The sequence below is a fragment of the Balearica regulorum genome, chromosome 3 (assembly GCF_011004875.1).
Source record: "Balearica regulorum gibbericeps isolate bBalReg1 chromosome 3, bBalReg1.pri, whole genome shotgun sequence".
NCBI classification, from domain to species: Eukaryota; Metazoa; Chordata; class Aves; order Gruiformes; family Gruidae; genus Balearica; species Balearica regulorum.
Genome location: NC_046186.1, coordinates 51974237 through 51987444, shown reverse-complemented (window position 1 = coordinate 51987444; position 13208 = coordinate 51974237). Strand labels below are relative to the sequence as shown.

The window sequence follows — 13208 nt, the reverse complement described above, 5'->3', positions numbered from 1 at the left end:
ATACATACATTTGAAGTTGAAAATTACTGTACTTCCCATGCAAATACCCATTTTCATTCATGACACTTTGGGTTTTTTATTGCTTGATATTATTGTAGTAAGCAGGAATGTGCCTGCTTGGTTTGTAAAAGAAAGGTACTACCCACAGGAATTGCATACAGAGAAAACTAGTTAGCAGGACTCTGCTTGTATATCATCTTGAGGACTGCCTGCAATGCAGTTTAGAGTAAAGCACTAATTCAAACTATTTTCTTCACAGGGAGATTGGAGGACGGCTTCTTACAGTGGAAACCAGACTTCCAAATGACCTGCTTGAGTTTGAGGGGGATTTCTCATTAGAAGGTCTACGACTCTGGAAGACTGCTTTTTCAGCAATGACAGAAAGTCCTAGACCAGGATCTCCTCCCCGTTATGGTCACTCTACTGTTAATAAAAGAGAAAGTAATAGCCATAAAACTAGTGAAGACAAAAAAATAGTAATAATGCCATGCAAGTGTGCTCCAAGCCAACAGCAAGTTCAGATATGGCTTCATGCCAAAGAAGAGTATGAACATTTCAAGAAATTGCCTAAGAATCATCCTGCTGAGCCGGAAAAGGCAGCTGAGAACTTCAGCTCTGCAGTATTGTCTGAAGAGAAATCTGTAGAAGTAATAAAAGCAACTAAAGATTTAAATTTATCTAGCCTGGAAGATGAAAGACCTATTGTGCCTACAAAGAATTCTTCCATTTCTGTGGCAGAAACTACAAAAACACAAACCAGGGAAACCTGTGATAAGTCTATAATCACTATAGGAACTTCTATAAACGCTAAAAATGACATAGAGTCTAACAAAACTCCATCTGAAAGCAAAACACTTACTACTTCAACACTAGAACATGAGAAGGAGGAGGAGGAAGAAGATTATTATGTCAATTACAGTTCACCAGATTCTCCAGTTCTTCCTCCTTGGCAGCAAGTAGCATCTCCAGATCCCAAACAGACCAATTTAGAAGACACAGAGTGGAAAAGTCAGGATATTATTTTGTCTCCTGTGGAAGGAAATGATGTAGTACCTGTTGAAAGTGCACAAAACTCTCAATCCACCCAAGAGGATGTTAGGACATCCTTTGACACATCTCCATTTCCAATTAATGAAGATCCTGGAAATTCTGAATCCCTTTGCCTACATAGTACGCCCATTGTGCAGAGAAAAAATCAAGATGGAGTACCTGAAGTTCTTGGGTTTACTCCTTTATGCACAGGTAAATCCATTAAATTATTCCAGTGATACACAAAAAAAAAAAAAATTCTGAATATGTTATATTTCTTTTGACATAACAAGCAAATAATTATATCTCCACAAAAATATATTTTAAACTAGTTTGGGAAAGGAAAAGGCCTGTGCATTATTGTTAAAGTAACTGCTGAATTATAAAAAAAGTCTAGAAGCAGAACACCCGTTTGCTTCCTGATGGTCCGTAGTATCTGAATTCTGAAGCGCAGGTTAAAAACTTAATAAGCATGGCTTATTTTGGGGATTTTGCAATCTTGTTGCTTATATTGCTTCTGTTTTTCCAAACATAGTCTCAGTGTAGATTGTGAATAACATTGTAACGTTCAAGATGATAATGACATGAGGTTTGGCAACTTGCTGACCTTGTACTATACATTCCTAAATGTTCATAAATACCAAATTGTAATAGTTGTGCTTTGGATTGGACAGAGAATAAAGTTGTGTTTGTTTATATATATATAAAATCATACATATTACCTTATATTATCTATATTGTATATTACATAATATATAATAACATATATTGTATATTTATAATGTATATCATATTTGTTTATAATGTTAACCACATGCCTCTGGTTGTTCCCAGTGTGTTGTTTAATGTCTAGACAATATTATTTAGACTAAGCAGTTTTGCACTCCTATATGTTTACAGAACCCAAAGCCCAGAAACTAAGCCACAAAAGGGGAAATAATGCTGATGGTCTTCGAAGAGTGCTTCTAACCACACAAATGAAGGTAAATTAAGATTTTTATGTACAGGTGTATTTTTCTTATGCCACACAAACACATTTCCATTCTCCTCCTTCTGTGGGTTTTTTTTTTTTTTGCTGTTAAGATCTTGAAAATACATTTAAAATGGTACGGTGCAATTGCTGTAGAATCAGTGTATGCTCAAAGTTAGGAAGAAGAAATCATTTTAGTTTCTGGGGGAAGAAAAAGCTGGATATTGAGAATATGTTCTATGTTTTAGGGTAGTGAGATGCTAATGAAACACTAAAGAGACACCATGTAAGGGTGTTTTTTTGCTCTTTCAGTTACAACATCCTTTTTAAGTTCTATTTCCCATTTTTTAATATATATGCATGTGTATATATATATAGATACACTTACACACGCAAAATGTGTATGTGCACCTGTGCGTATATTAGTTTTAGGACAGTGTTCTAAGCACTTTCTGAAAACAGCGTAGGCAGTGAATGGCACTGGTGTGCTGACAGAGTAGAAAAGGAATGGATCACAAAATGACCAGACTCAGGTGTTTTCCCTAAGCTGTGTTTCTGCTCCCCATGTTGGAAAGGGAACAAGTGGTCTAGGTGCATTATGGAAATGACCCAACAGTCTTTTCTTTTGTTCTCAATTATACTGGTATTCATCCAGTTCAAGTGGGTACTTAAGTACTCTCGATTCTGTGCCTTATAAAGTGGTGACTGAAACAGAGAATTTAATGAATTGTTGCTTAAGAGAGATTAGAGATTTGCTGGTTCCTCTGTCCTCAGGCTTCTAAGAAAGCCAGTATGTGTGGGTTTTGGGGGGGATTTGGGTTGGTTTTGGGTTTTTTTCTTAAGTTTTTCAAACTGCCTCTTGCTTTACTATGGGGTTTTGTTAAAATTATTCCTTAAAGGCAGAAAGAGAAAAATGTTGTTTCCCTGTTGAAAAATGACATGAGGAGATAGTGAAAAGGCTTTTTGGGGTTTGTTTTTTTTTGTTTTAGTAATTGTGGTGTAGCATTTGCATTTTCATTGATAAACTTGTATTTAATATTGCATATGAATTTAACAACCTGTATTTTTTTCAATATTATACTGTGCTTTTTTTTTCTTCCCCCTAAGAATCAATTTGCTGCCCTCGGTGCTCCAAAGAAAGACACTTCTCAGATTGAAGGACCATCTTTAAATAACACATATGGTTTTAAAGTCAGTGTGGAGAACCTGCAGGAAGCAAAATCTTTACATGAGGTAACTTACTGTTACATGTTTAAAAATATTTTCCTCTTTGGTCCCTACCTGAATTAAAATTAACCAGTGGGTTATAGCTGCAGCTTTGAGTAGTTGCTCTACTAGTTTCACCTTGATCTCCAAGTGCCGTTATTTAATAGTATTGAACTAAATTTCACAGTATTTTTGTTGAGAAGGTGGTAAACCTTCCTTTAAAAAATAAAAATAAGGGAAAGATCAGAAGGAAAAAACAGTAAGTTTTGTATAAAAACATTACTGGTAAAGATAGTTGACCCTAACTGTCATGGATTGTTTCCTTGAGAAACAAGCATCTGGCATCATTCAATCAGGCCCTCCCAATATCTCTACATGTTACCTTCTGAACCTGTTGGCCAGTTTCTACCACATGTAACAAAATGATGCATGTCTCAGAGTGTTTCTACATATTTCATGTAGATCAGTGGTTGATGTGGAAAGAGAGATGAAAACTGGTGCTGGAGAAAGGGATGCAATGTGAATGCAGCACTGCTGTGTTTGGCTGCTAACTGGCCAGCTAGCATGTGTGTGCTCCCAGACCGTCACCACATCTGTGGCTTGGAATTAGCTGTTGACCAATTTACAGATGAGATGGGGAGATAGAAGTTTCATGCCCTGGGTAAATGACATAAGAGAAGCCACAAGAAACTAATGCTTTTGTAGGAAATGGAGATAGAGCTTGATAGTAAAATTTCATTTTTGTGAGGGCCATAGTGATTTAGGATGCAAATCTAGAGGAAGTCAGGCTGCCCTCAGGGCAGCTTACATACTCAGAAATATTTGTAATTTATAATCCCTCCAATTTGCCCATTAGTCCACATTATCAACTATATTATGCAAGACAACAGAGTGACAACAGACCAATAACATAGTGTTGAAACAGTATTAAATACTGCAGTATTTATTATAGGGTCAAAACTACAATATATAGGGATTAACGTTTTCTTAATGCAAACCATTCTAAAGAAGGCCATAGTGACATGATGTGGAAGTTCATTAATGCAAGTGAAGGGAAAGTTAGGTATTCTCCATATCTTCCTGTAAGTGACTTAGTCTTTGTGCTTGTTTGCACATCTTAGGTGGGGGAGGTAAAGGAAAATAAAGACCAAGAGTGATTTTTTTTGTTCTTCATTTGTCCGGAAGCTTAATTCAGCTCAATATGCAAAGCTGTTTGAAAACATCACAGGAATTTACAGTTGTTGAAGTTGAGCATTTCTGTTTGTTTGTCTTTTCTGCTTTTGGTAAAAGATAATACTCAGAAACAAATATTGAATTTTAATAATTGAGTATAAAAATGTATTAAGTGATTAATCTTTTTTGTAAGATAATGGTTTTTGTATCCAGATCCAGAGATGCATGTTTGAAGAAAGCTCTGAAACATACTAACTTACTGTATTTATTTGTTGGTAGGTCCAACATCTTACCCTCATCAGTATGGAGTTACATGCTCGAACCAGACGAGATTTGGAACCAGACCCAGAGTTTGATCCGATCTGTGCTTTATTCTATTGCATCTCATCAGACACAGCACTGCCACATACTGATAAAAAAGAAATCATTGGTGCTATAGTGATTGATAGAGACAGGACACTCTCAAGCCAAGGTTCCTATTTCTTTTTTCTTAATGTATTTTACAAAAATGCTTATTTCATAGTAATCAAACAGTAGCAAGCAAAATATAATCGAGTATCTATATTACTATTTAGCTCATTTAATTTTGTCTTGTTGACTGTTAGATGAATGGCCATATTAAACATAGAGAGAGTTTTCCTGCTTATATCTTCCAAAGAACTATTGCATGGGCTGTAAACCACAAATAACATACGCACGTGCAAAATATCTCTCTTTGCGTACTTGTGGACAAGCTCGTGCAGTGTTCTAAAAGTATAAAGAGGAAAACCTGCCTTTAGTTTCCTACTCAAGTTGCTGGATAGCTACAAATAGAAAATGTTAAAAGCAAGACAGTATGTTTTATATTTTACTTAAGGGTTATTTTTGTGGTTTTATCTGATCCTTTTAGGATCTAAACAGGGGCCCTTATTCTATTGTACCTTTTTGGCTTTGTTTAGACCAGTGATACTCAACCTGTGGCTCTAGAGCCGGATGTGGCTCTTCATGGCCCTACAGGCGGCTCTCGCAATGTAGGCGTCTGATCGGCGCTCCACTCTATCAGGCAGCGCGGGGAGCACTGAGCAAATGGACCAGCAGTGTGGGAGTCGCTGAAGTTCCCCCTCCCATAGGGGGAAAGAAAAGGAGCTGCTGGGATCCCCCCACAGGTAAGAGTAGAGATCACCTCCCACCCAGCAGCCGTGGGGCAGAATGGGGAAAAACTTGCCCTTTTGCCCCTTCCACCCCTCCACCCCACTCCTTCCTAGCAGCCAGAGGGGTTTGAAGACAGAATACTGCTGGGAGAGAGGATGCTGATGTGTCATGTCGTGATGTATCAATATGTGATGATGTTGAGGTAGCATCATCACACATTGAAGTGTCATGATGGGAGAAAAAAAAAAAAATCGCACTGTTGATACTTGATTCTTATGGTGCTCTACAAATCCATTTAATAAAGAAGTGGCTCTCCAGCTGTTAAAGGTTGAGTACCACTGGTTTAGGCTAGTAAAAAAACCCAACCAACCAACCAAAAGTCCTCTTTCTTTCAGGGTTTCTTTGGCATTGTGAATGTGTATTAAACCACAAAATACTGTCTAAAATTTAAGTGTGGACAAAAACCTACCAAAAATAAATTTAGCATTAAGGCAACAGCTCCTTCTTTTACCAGTATATATTTCAAAGCATTGTAGATATTATATCATGTTAAGCTAAGTTGTTCTTACTCTCAGTGAAGTTTATTCTGGTATTATATGCTTGTTACTATCTTTAAAAAAATATCTCCATTACCTTACTAAGTGAGATTTTCCACAGTATAGATACTATGGCTCCCTATGTGTGTGCCACTGATAAATTATCAAGAAAAGCTCTCTGTAAAGAGGTCCAATAATATTTTGAAAAACCTAAGGTTCTGATCTGGTTTTGTTAGTGAAGTAAAATGATGTGTTTAAATGTTATTGTGACATTCCTTGCTTTAATTGATGTGTGCTGTCAGTATTTTCTTGGTTAGAACTTTTTGAGTACTCTGTGGAGTGACTTGACATTGATACACAGATATTTTTCCCCTTTTTGTATTATTAGTGCTTTGTAAGTTACAGTGCTCATTTATTTCTGAAAGCACACTTTTTTAATTCTCAAGATCTTAAGAATGTATCTAAGTAGAATGCCTTTTAAAAACTCTGGATTGTTGGCTTAATCAGAGATATTACTATCTGTTGTATAGAGAAAATGAAAAGACAGAGTATGTGTTGCATATCGTTTAAAGAGGGTTTTTTATACAGAAGGCAAATGCTGAGTTCCTGCATGCATACAAATTTAGCTATTATTCACACATAATCAATGTAGATACTCTTAATGTGCACTAAGTGAGCAGTTGCTCGTGTTTTTCTGTTAGTAACTTAGCAGTGTTTAAGTGTACTGAAAAAAGAACTTTATAGTATAGTTATGTAGCGTTTTCATTCTTCAAAGCATTTTGCAAAGCACTACTCTAAGCTAGCAATTAAAAAACATATTTTGCATGAAAACAGTGTGAGCCATCATATAGTCCTTTAATATTTTTTATTCGAAAAAAAATTTCTAATAGCTGCACTCTTGTACATGTAAAATGATGACATTTCTCTTGAATCAAATTTATTGATGTCTGAGAATTTGTGCAAGATTACCACTATGGTAGAATTTTACACAATGAAAAGAACAAACTTTTCCACACAAGAGGAACAAAATAAGTCCATGGAATTAATTATGATAATAATTGGTGTTTAAGATAAAAATAGGTTGTATTCCATACTTCTTTTCAGTTGTATGTTTTATTCTAAAGCAGTATAGTTGACTGAAGTAATGGAATTCCTTCTAAATTGTAATTTTTTTTTTTTACTTTATTTTCTAGGGAGCAGAGACCAAGCCCCCTTGCTCACAAGATCTGGAGTTACAGGACTAGAAGTCAGTTACGCTACTGATGAAAGAACTCTTTTCCAGGAAGTAGTGAATATTGTAAAAAGGTAGCATATCTGTACGTTCTGCTTTTATTTTTCAGGCTTGGTACAGCAGATTTAGTTCCTTCAACCCTTTCCAGTCTCTCAAATACTGATTTTTGTTGTTGTTGTTTCCCTCAAAGGCTTATTTCTAGAGTGGACAAGCATGGTGGTCTTTCAAATAAAAATACTTTTTGCTTTTCCTTTTCTCTGACAGCAAGAACATTCAGATCCTCCTAAGCAGATGAGCCTTGAAACTAATCAGCCATATAAGTAATCCTCTTTAACAAACAACCTTTCCTGTTAATCTCAGAATTCATTACACATCTCTCTGAAACTCTCAGAATAGCAGATATTAACAGTGCTGAAAGCTATAGAAAATCCCTTAGATGGGAAGAATTTTTCTAGGGACTCTGAGGCCAGACAGAAAAAAATCTACATGATACTGAAAGTGCTATGGACAGATTAAAATAAGTAGTAGTTGAAAAATCAGTTTCTTTCATTAGTTTTGTCTTCTCTGAATGGAAATCCCCTGCTCCATCAGACTTGGAAAACTGCTGGTTTTCCCCATCTCCACCAAGGCTGGGAAGCCTGCTTGGTAGCCCTCTCAGCTGGTGAGTAGGTGGAACCACAGACGTCTCTCCAGGCCCTACTGACAGAGGTGCAAAGCTGTAAAATTGCAAGGAAAAATAAACAGATTTAAACTATGAGTCACCCTGCTGGAATAGAGGCACAAGAAAAAAATGTGTAGTAGGCAGAGTACATTTGCAATTCTTTCTCTCTCCAACCAGAAAACCTCTGATGAGAAAGACAGTGACCAACCCCATGAAGCCAGAATACTAAAAGAGTTGCTGAATGCAACCAACACAGGGTGGGTCCTGACAGAGCAGCAGATCCCTGTTCAGAGAAGACAAAATTCAGGTAAGGAACATAATTTTTTTTTTCTCTTTCTTGGAAATCTAGTGCTCCATCAAACTTAGGAAAATTACTGAGAATGAGAAGCTGCCAATAAATGAAGAATTCTCCACCAGTTGTGTGGAGGTTTAAAATGTGACAGTACACAAAAGAGTGTGGGAGAGAGAACTCAGCAGTTAGAATATATATTTTTTGCTGAAGAACAGAAGAAGTCTACATCTGTACATATTGAAGGCATTATGGAATGAAAAAAGCATGCAATTTCTGTAGTACTTCAAGATGGAATGTACCAATCACCAAGTTGCTGACTGAGAAATCTCTTCTTAAGAGATCTTCTCTTTCAACACTGTGCTAGCATGCCTTTTTTGACTCAACCAACTTTGTCTTTGAAGATTAAGTTAGTTAACTTGTATTCCTGGAAGATAAAAGATTTGATTTATTAATGGAGAGGCAGACTGCTGTTGTCATCTTAGTCTACTTTCCTCCCCCTTTTATGCAATATCACCTAAGGAATCAGACTTCTGCTAAACTCTCAACAAATATGTTTTTAAAACTTGGACCACATCTACAGTTTGCAGCTCTTTCCCCCCCTTTATTTTCTGTAGCCGAGGCAAAACAGAATAAGAGATTTCGTTGGAGTAAATTTTTTATATTTCTTAAGCACAAAACAAGTGTCAGCCCAGAGTAGCTTTAACTGAAGGAAAAAGTATGGTAAAACTACTTGATTAAAAAGTAGTGGACTACAAAAATCTTCCTCAATGGGAAGTGAACAAGCAAGCAGCTTTTAATGAAAACTTTCAGCATCAGGAATTTTTTTTTAAACAGTCTTCTGTTGCTGTTTTTAGTGTTATTTTTTCCAGCACAAACTAGGTACTCTAGTTGTTCTGGTAGATGCACTTAATAGTACATCTGATAGGTTGGAGAAAGAAAACAATCAAGCCATGTTTCAGAATCATTACCACTTGGGGTTCATGGAGCAAGACTCAAAATCACCGTAGTTTGTGACCAGAAGACCATATCAGTATCTTATATACTGATGTATGCATCAGGCTAGAGGATAGTAGGTTCTTGTAACCAAATAGCATGCCCAGCATGCCTGCAGCTTGCTTTTGGTTCATGGTTCTTGGCCTCTTTGGCTGTTGGAGGGAAGGGTGGAAGAGTGAAATTCCAGATTCCTGACACAGTGAATGACAGAATATCTGTTCAATCTTAATTGTCAATACCAGGAGCAGACTTTATCAACTTGTTGGTGCACTGAACAGAGGGTACCTCAGCTGTGGGAGGAATTGTCTTATGCAGTCCAGTTGAAGAATTCTTGTTCCCATTTCTAGTCATTTCCTTAGTGGTTGGCTTAATTCTTGCTCTTATTTCATATATGTGAAATTGTGGAACATACTCATTTGTTTCAAATTCCAGCCTTCTACTTCTCTGTTTAGGCCTTTTGGTTTTATTCTATTCTGGTTATTGAAAATAAGAAATGGTTGATTCTGTCACTTCTTGTCAATAGACGTAAACTCTGGAAGAGCACAGTAGAGAATTCTTGGCCACTGTTCCCAGCACACAGATGAAGGAAAGGTGATTCCTGGGAAATGCATCACTTCCTGCAATACTCTTAGCTCATCAGTCTCTTTTTCGGTCAGGAATCTGCAAGTGTTTTGTCTTCAAACAAATGACACAGAGTATCTACGCAAATAGTCTTTATAATGTGCTGGTTGATATTGAGGAACACAGTTGCTGAAGCAAAGAGTAATAAATTAGCAAGGTTTTAATGCTTGCTGGTGTTTGATTCTTGGGTTGCACCACTAGCCTTTTGTCACTGAAGAGTGTTTCCCAAATCTAACTTTTTATAGCAGAGTTCAAGTTACTCTGTTACATGTTCACTGAAGATCAGTATTACTGCGGAAAGTTCACTGGAGTTCATGAGCTGAAGTTGGATTCAGTTACACCTTCGCAGTGAAGTTGTTCAGCATGCACTAGATCTGAATGGCCACAGTAAGATTAACGTGTGTTTCCACCTAGACCTCCATAAAGTAAATTCCAGGTTAAATGTTCCTCTGTGGAATGAACAGATGTTGTCTCTGATGAACTCAGGGCAGTTGGCAATTGAAAATAAATCATCTTGAGGTCTGTAGACCTCAAGAAGAAGACTTGGTTGTTTCTCTGGATTTGTGATCTTGATTTCATCCTTGCTGAAAACTAGCAGATTTGCCCAAATATTGAAGGGAATAAGCACCTTTATTTCTAGGAGGTTATTACTGAGAATGACTCAGCTGTGAAATGGGAGTACTTACAAGTGTGAGTACCAAAATCTATGTAGAGACAGCTAAAAGAAAGCCCATCATTGTAAAGGGAATTTGAGAGTTCTCTTTAATTCTTAAAGGTATTGAAATACTGAGCTGCTTGAGGGTTGAGAGGCAGGGAACAGTTTGAAAGGAAGAGCCATAGAGGTGAGTTTGGAGGAGGCAGGGAAGAATAAACATGGATTTGCAACAAAGAAAAGCATAATTAAAGTGGTTCTTGGTACCCTGACAACCATCTTAGAGTTTGAGAGGAAGCTTCACTTACACAGGTCCAATTTTCCCTTCTTTGGTAAGCTGTCCTCTGGCTGTAAACAAAAAAAAAAAAAAGGACTTCAGCTCAAAACTGGCATAAAGCAGCTGAGAAACAACCTCCTTCCCATCCTGTGCAGCCAGTGTGGATGATCTACACGCACAGAGAGCCAAGTTGTAAGCTCTTTGGAGTTGTCATAGGGGAAATTCTTTATTTTTTTTCTCGGAATGGAGCCTGTACCTATGTTGCTGTTCTAAAGAATTTTGTCGTGCTGCCTGAACAGTCTTCTTCAACAGACACTGTCTTTATCATAAGGTGTCAGCTGCAGTGAGTTGGGAGAAAAATTGGAGGAAGCTGTGTGCTTGAAAAAGTAAAACAGAACCACCTCTATTCTTTTTTTCTGCCTTTAGATTCAGACATAAACACATTCACATAGCTTCATAAACCAGTCAGTACAAAACTCAGGAAAGCTGGCTGTTTGAGGAGGAAGAAGGGAATGCTACAAGAATGTTTGTCTTGGAGATTTAAAAAATGCAGGAAAAGTAGAGATGTCCAAGCCTGATGGAGCAGTGGATTCCCATGAAAGAGAAATTAAATGTCTGGGCCTCTCCTTCACTTTTAAGGCAAATTGTGCCACACTTCTGTAAGTGCAGATGCTACCAGATAGCAGAAGAAGGCTGGTCCTGCAGGCACGAGAGGAGCAAAATTTGGAGAATTCATGTGGTAATGCACAGTCCTGATCTCTGTCACACACAGAGAATGTGGAAACAGGGAGGGCTTGAAAAAAAAGTAGTAGATTCACTGCCACTCGAGACTGAGACTCACCAGCCACCCATGGCTCTTTGTCCCCATGGCAATAGTTTCTGATAAAAGTATAAAAACAGAGTCTAAAGTTGTAAGATTTTTCTTAAAGATTTTGGCGATAAAACGTTTGTAAATTAATTAGTTGTTAATACTTAACATTTAAGTATTTCGTGTGAATGTTTTTCTTGTAAAGTATGATGCTAATCAATTTTTTCTATTGGATACAATGCATTATATTTGGTTTTTTTTGAATAGAGATGTGTTAATTTAACCTTCTTTTCCCAGGCCAGTATCATCTTCTGTGGTGGTAACCTGCAGAAATCTTTACTTAATGTCCTGTATCAACTTTATGGATTTTTTTATTGTCCAAAGCAAAACTGGAAGAATGTTTTCATATATTTCAGTTATGTATTTGAGTGGCACCAAGTATTCTGCTGCCATGCACAGTTACTGGTTTTGTCTGTATCATAGGTCTGGCCTAATTTTTTTCCTCCTTTTTCTCTTAATTTTAGCTGGAAGAAAAATAGCAGTCAGGAAAACTAGACACATAATAGAAGGGAAGGCATAACTGGGGGCTGTAATATTCATTCACAGAATTATCAAATGAGAAAGAGGAAGAGATGGCATAACAGCACATATGACTTAGCTAGAAAGGAAAATAATTGCATTTCTTCTCTCTGCAGCATGTATGAGTTGAATGCTAATGCTGTCGTCTTTAAATCCTGCCAGTATAAATGCTGCTTTTCATCTTTGCAGAGAGACTGGTAACAGCATGCAAAGCAGTATCAGTGCCCATCCTTTTAACAAAAGAGCACTATGTTGGCAGGCACACCTCTTATTCCTGTTGTGTTAGTCCTAGCCAGCAGCTTTCAAGTATCAGTATTACAGCTTACTAGTTTCTTGCAGGTGTAAAAGCTGGTCTCATTACAATTTCTTTTAATAAAACAGCTTAAACTGATGATGAAGACCAACTGGATAGTAGGCTCTAAAAATTGTGAGGTTGAGAGGATGAAAAAATCTAAAACTTGTCCTCCTTAGCTTGTGTACAGCCTGTCATCTTTGTGGTAGCACATGAAAAGGGGCGGGAGAGAGAGAGTTCACTTGAGCTCACATCAGCTAAACCTTGGGTTTACATGTTCTTTTTCCTATTTGGAATAATGTCATCTTTTAGCTCCAGGCATCTCCTCTTCTCTAGTAGCAAAAAGAATACCACAGGAGATTTCAACAAATGACACACTGGTCCAGTTGGGATTGGGCTGCAGGAGAGGGCACTTCTGCTGCATAAATTGAGACAGAGTTGATCAGCAAGGAAATAAGAAGCAAGAAACAGCAGCACCTCATGTTAGGTGCAAGAAATCTGATAGGTCTGTTAAACCTGTTGCATAAGGTAGACCTTATGCACGCTGTAGTGCCGGAGTTTGGGGTCCCAAGTAGTGTTCAGTAGAAAGGAGTTCTACTTGAATATAGTCTTAACTTTGTTTTTTCCTTCAAAGATAATTCAGAGATGCACTTAACCAAAAATTATTTTGATTGTAAAGTTAAGGAAATCCCTAAGCATCCATAAATTTGTTAGTACTAATTATATTCCTTTGTGCATATACATTGTGAATGTGTAT

General features: G+C 37.3%; 1 protein-coding gene and 1 long non-coding RNA gene across 2 annotated transcripts in view; one reads left to right on the top strand and one right to left on the bottom strand.

Moving 5' to 3' along the window:
* LOC142600977 (uncharacterized) overlaps positions 1–13208 on the bottom strand; it is a 523379-nt gene that overhangs the window by 213285 nt on the left and 296886 nt on the right. The gene's annotated exons all lie outside the window — the stretch shown is intronic.
* The window catches only part of REV3L (REV3 like, DNA directed polymerase zeta catalytic subunit), a 125012-nt gene that overhangs the window by 85445 nt on the left and 26359 nt on the right, over positions 1–13208 (top strand). The window contains exons 14-18 of the mRNA XM_075747903.1: positions 260–1242; positions 1930–2012; positions 3107–3232; positions 4658–4850; positions 7239–7350. Coding sequence (XP_075604018.1) covers positions 260–1242; positions 1930–2012; positions 3107–3232; positions 4658–4850; positions 7239–7350 — 1497 coding nt within the window. The remainder of the gene's footprint in view (positions 1–259; positions 1243–1929; positions 2013–3106; positions 3233–4657; positions 4851–7238; positions 7351–13208) is intronic.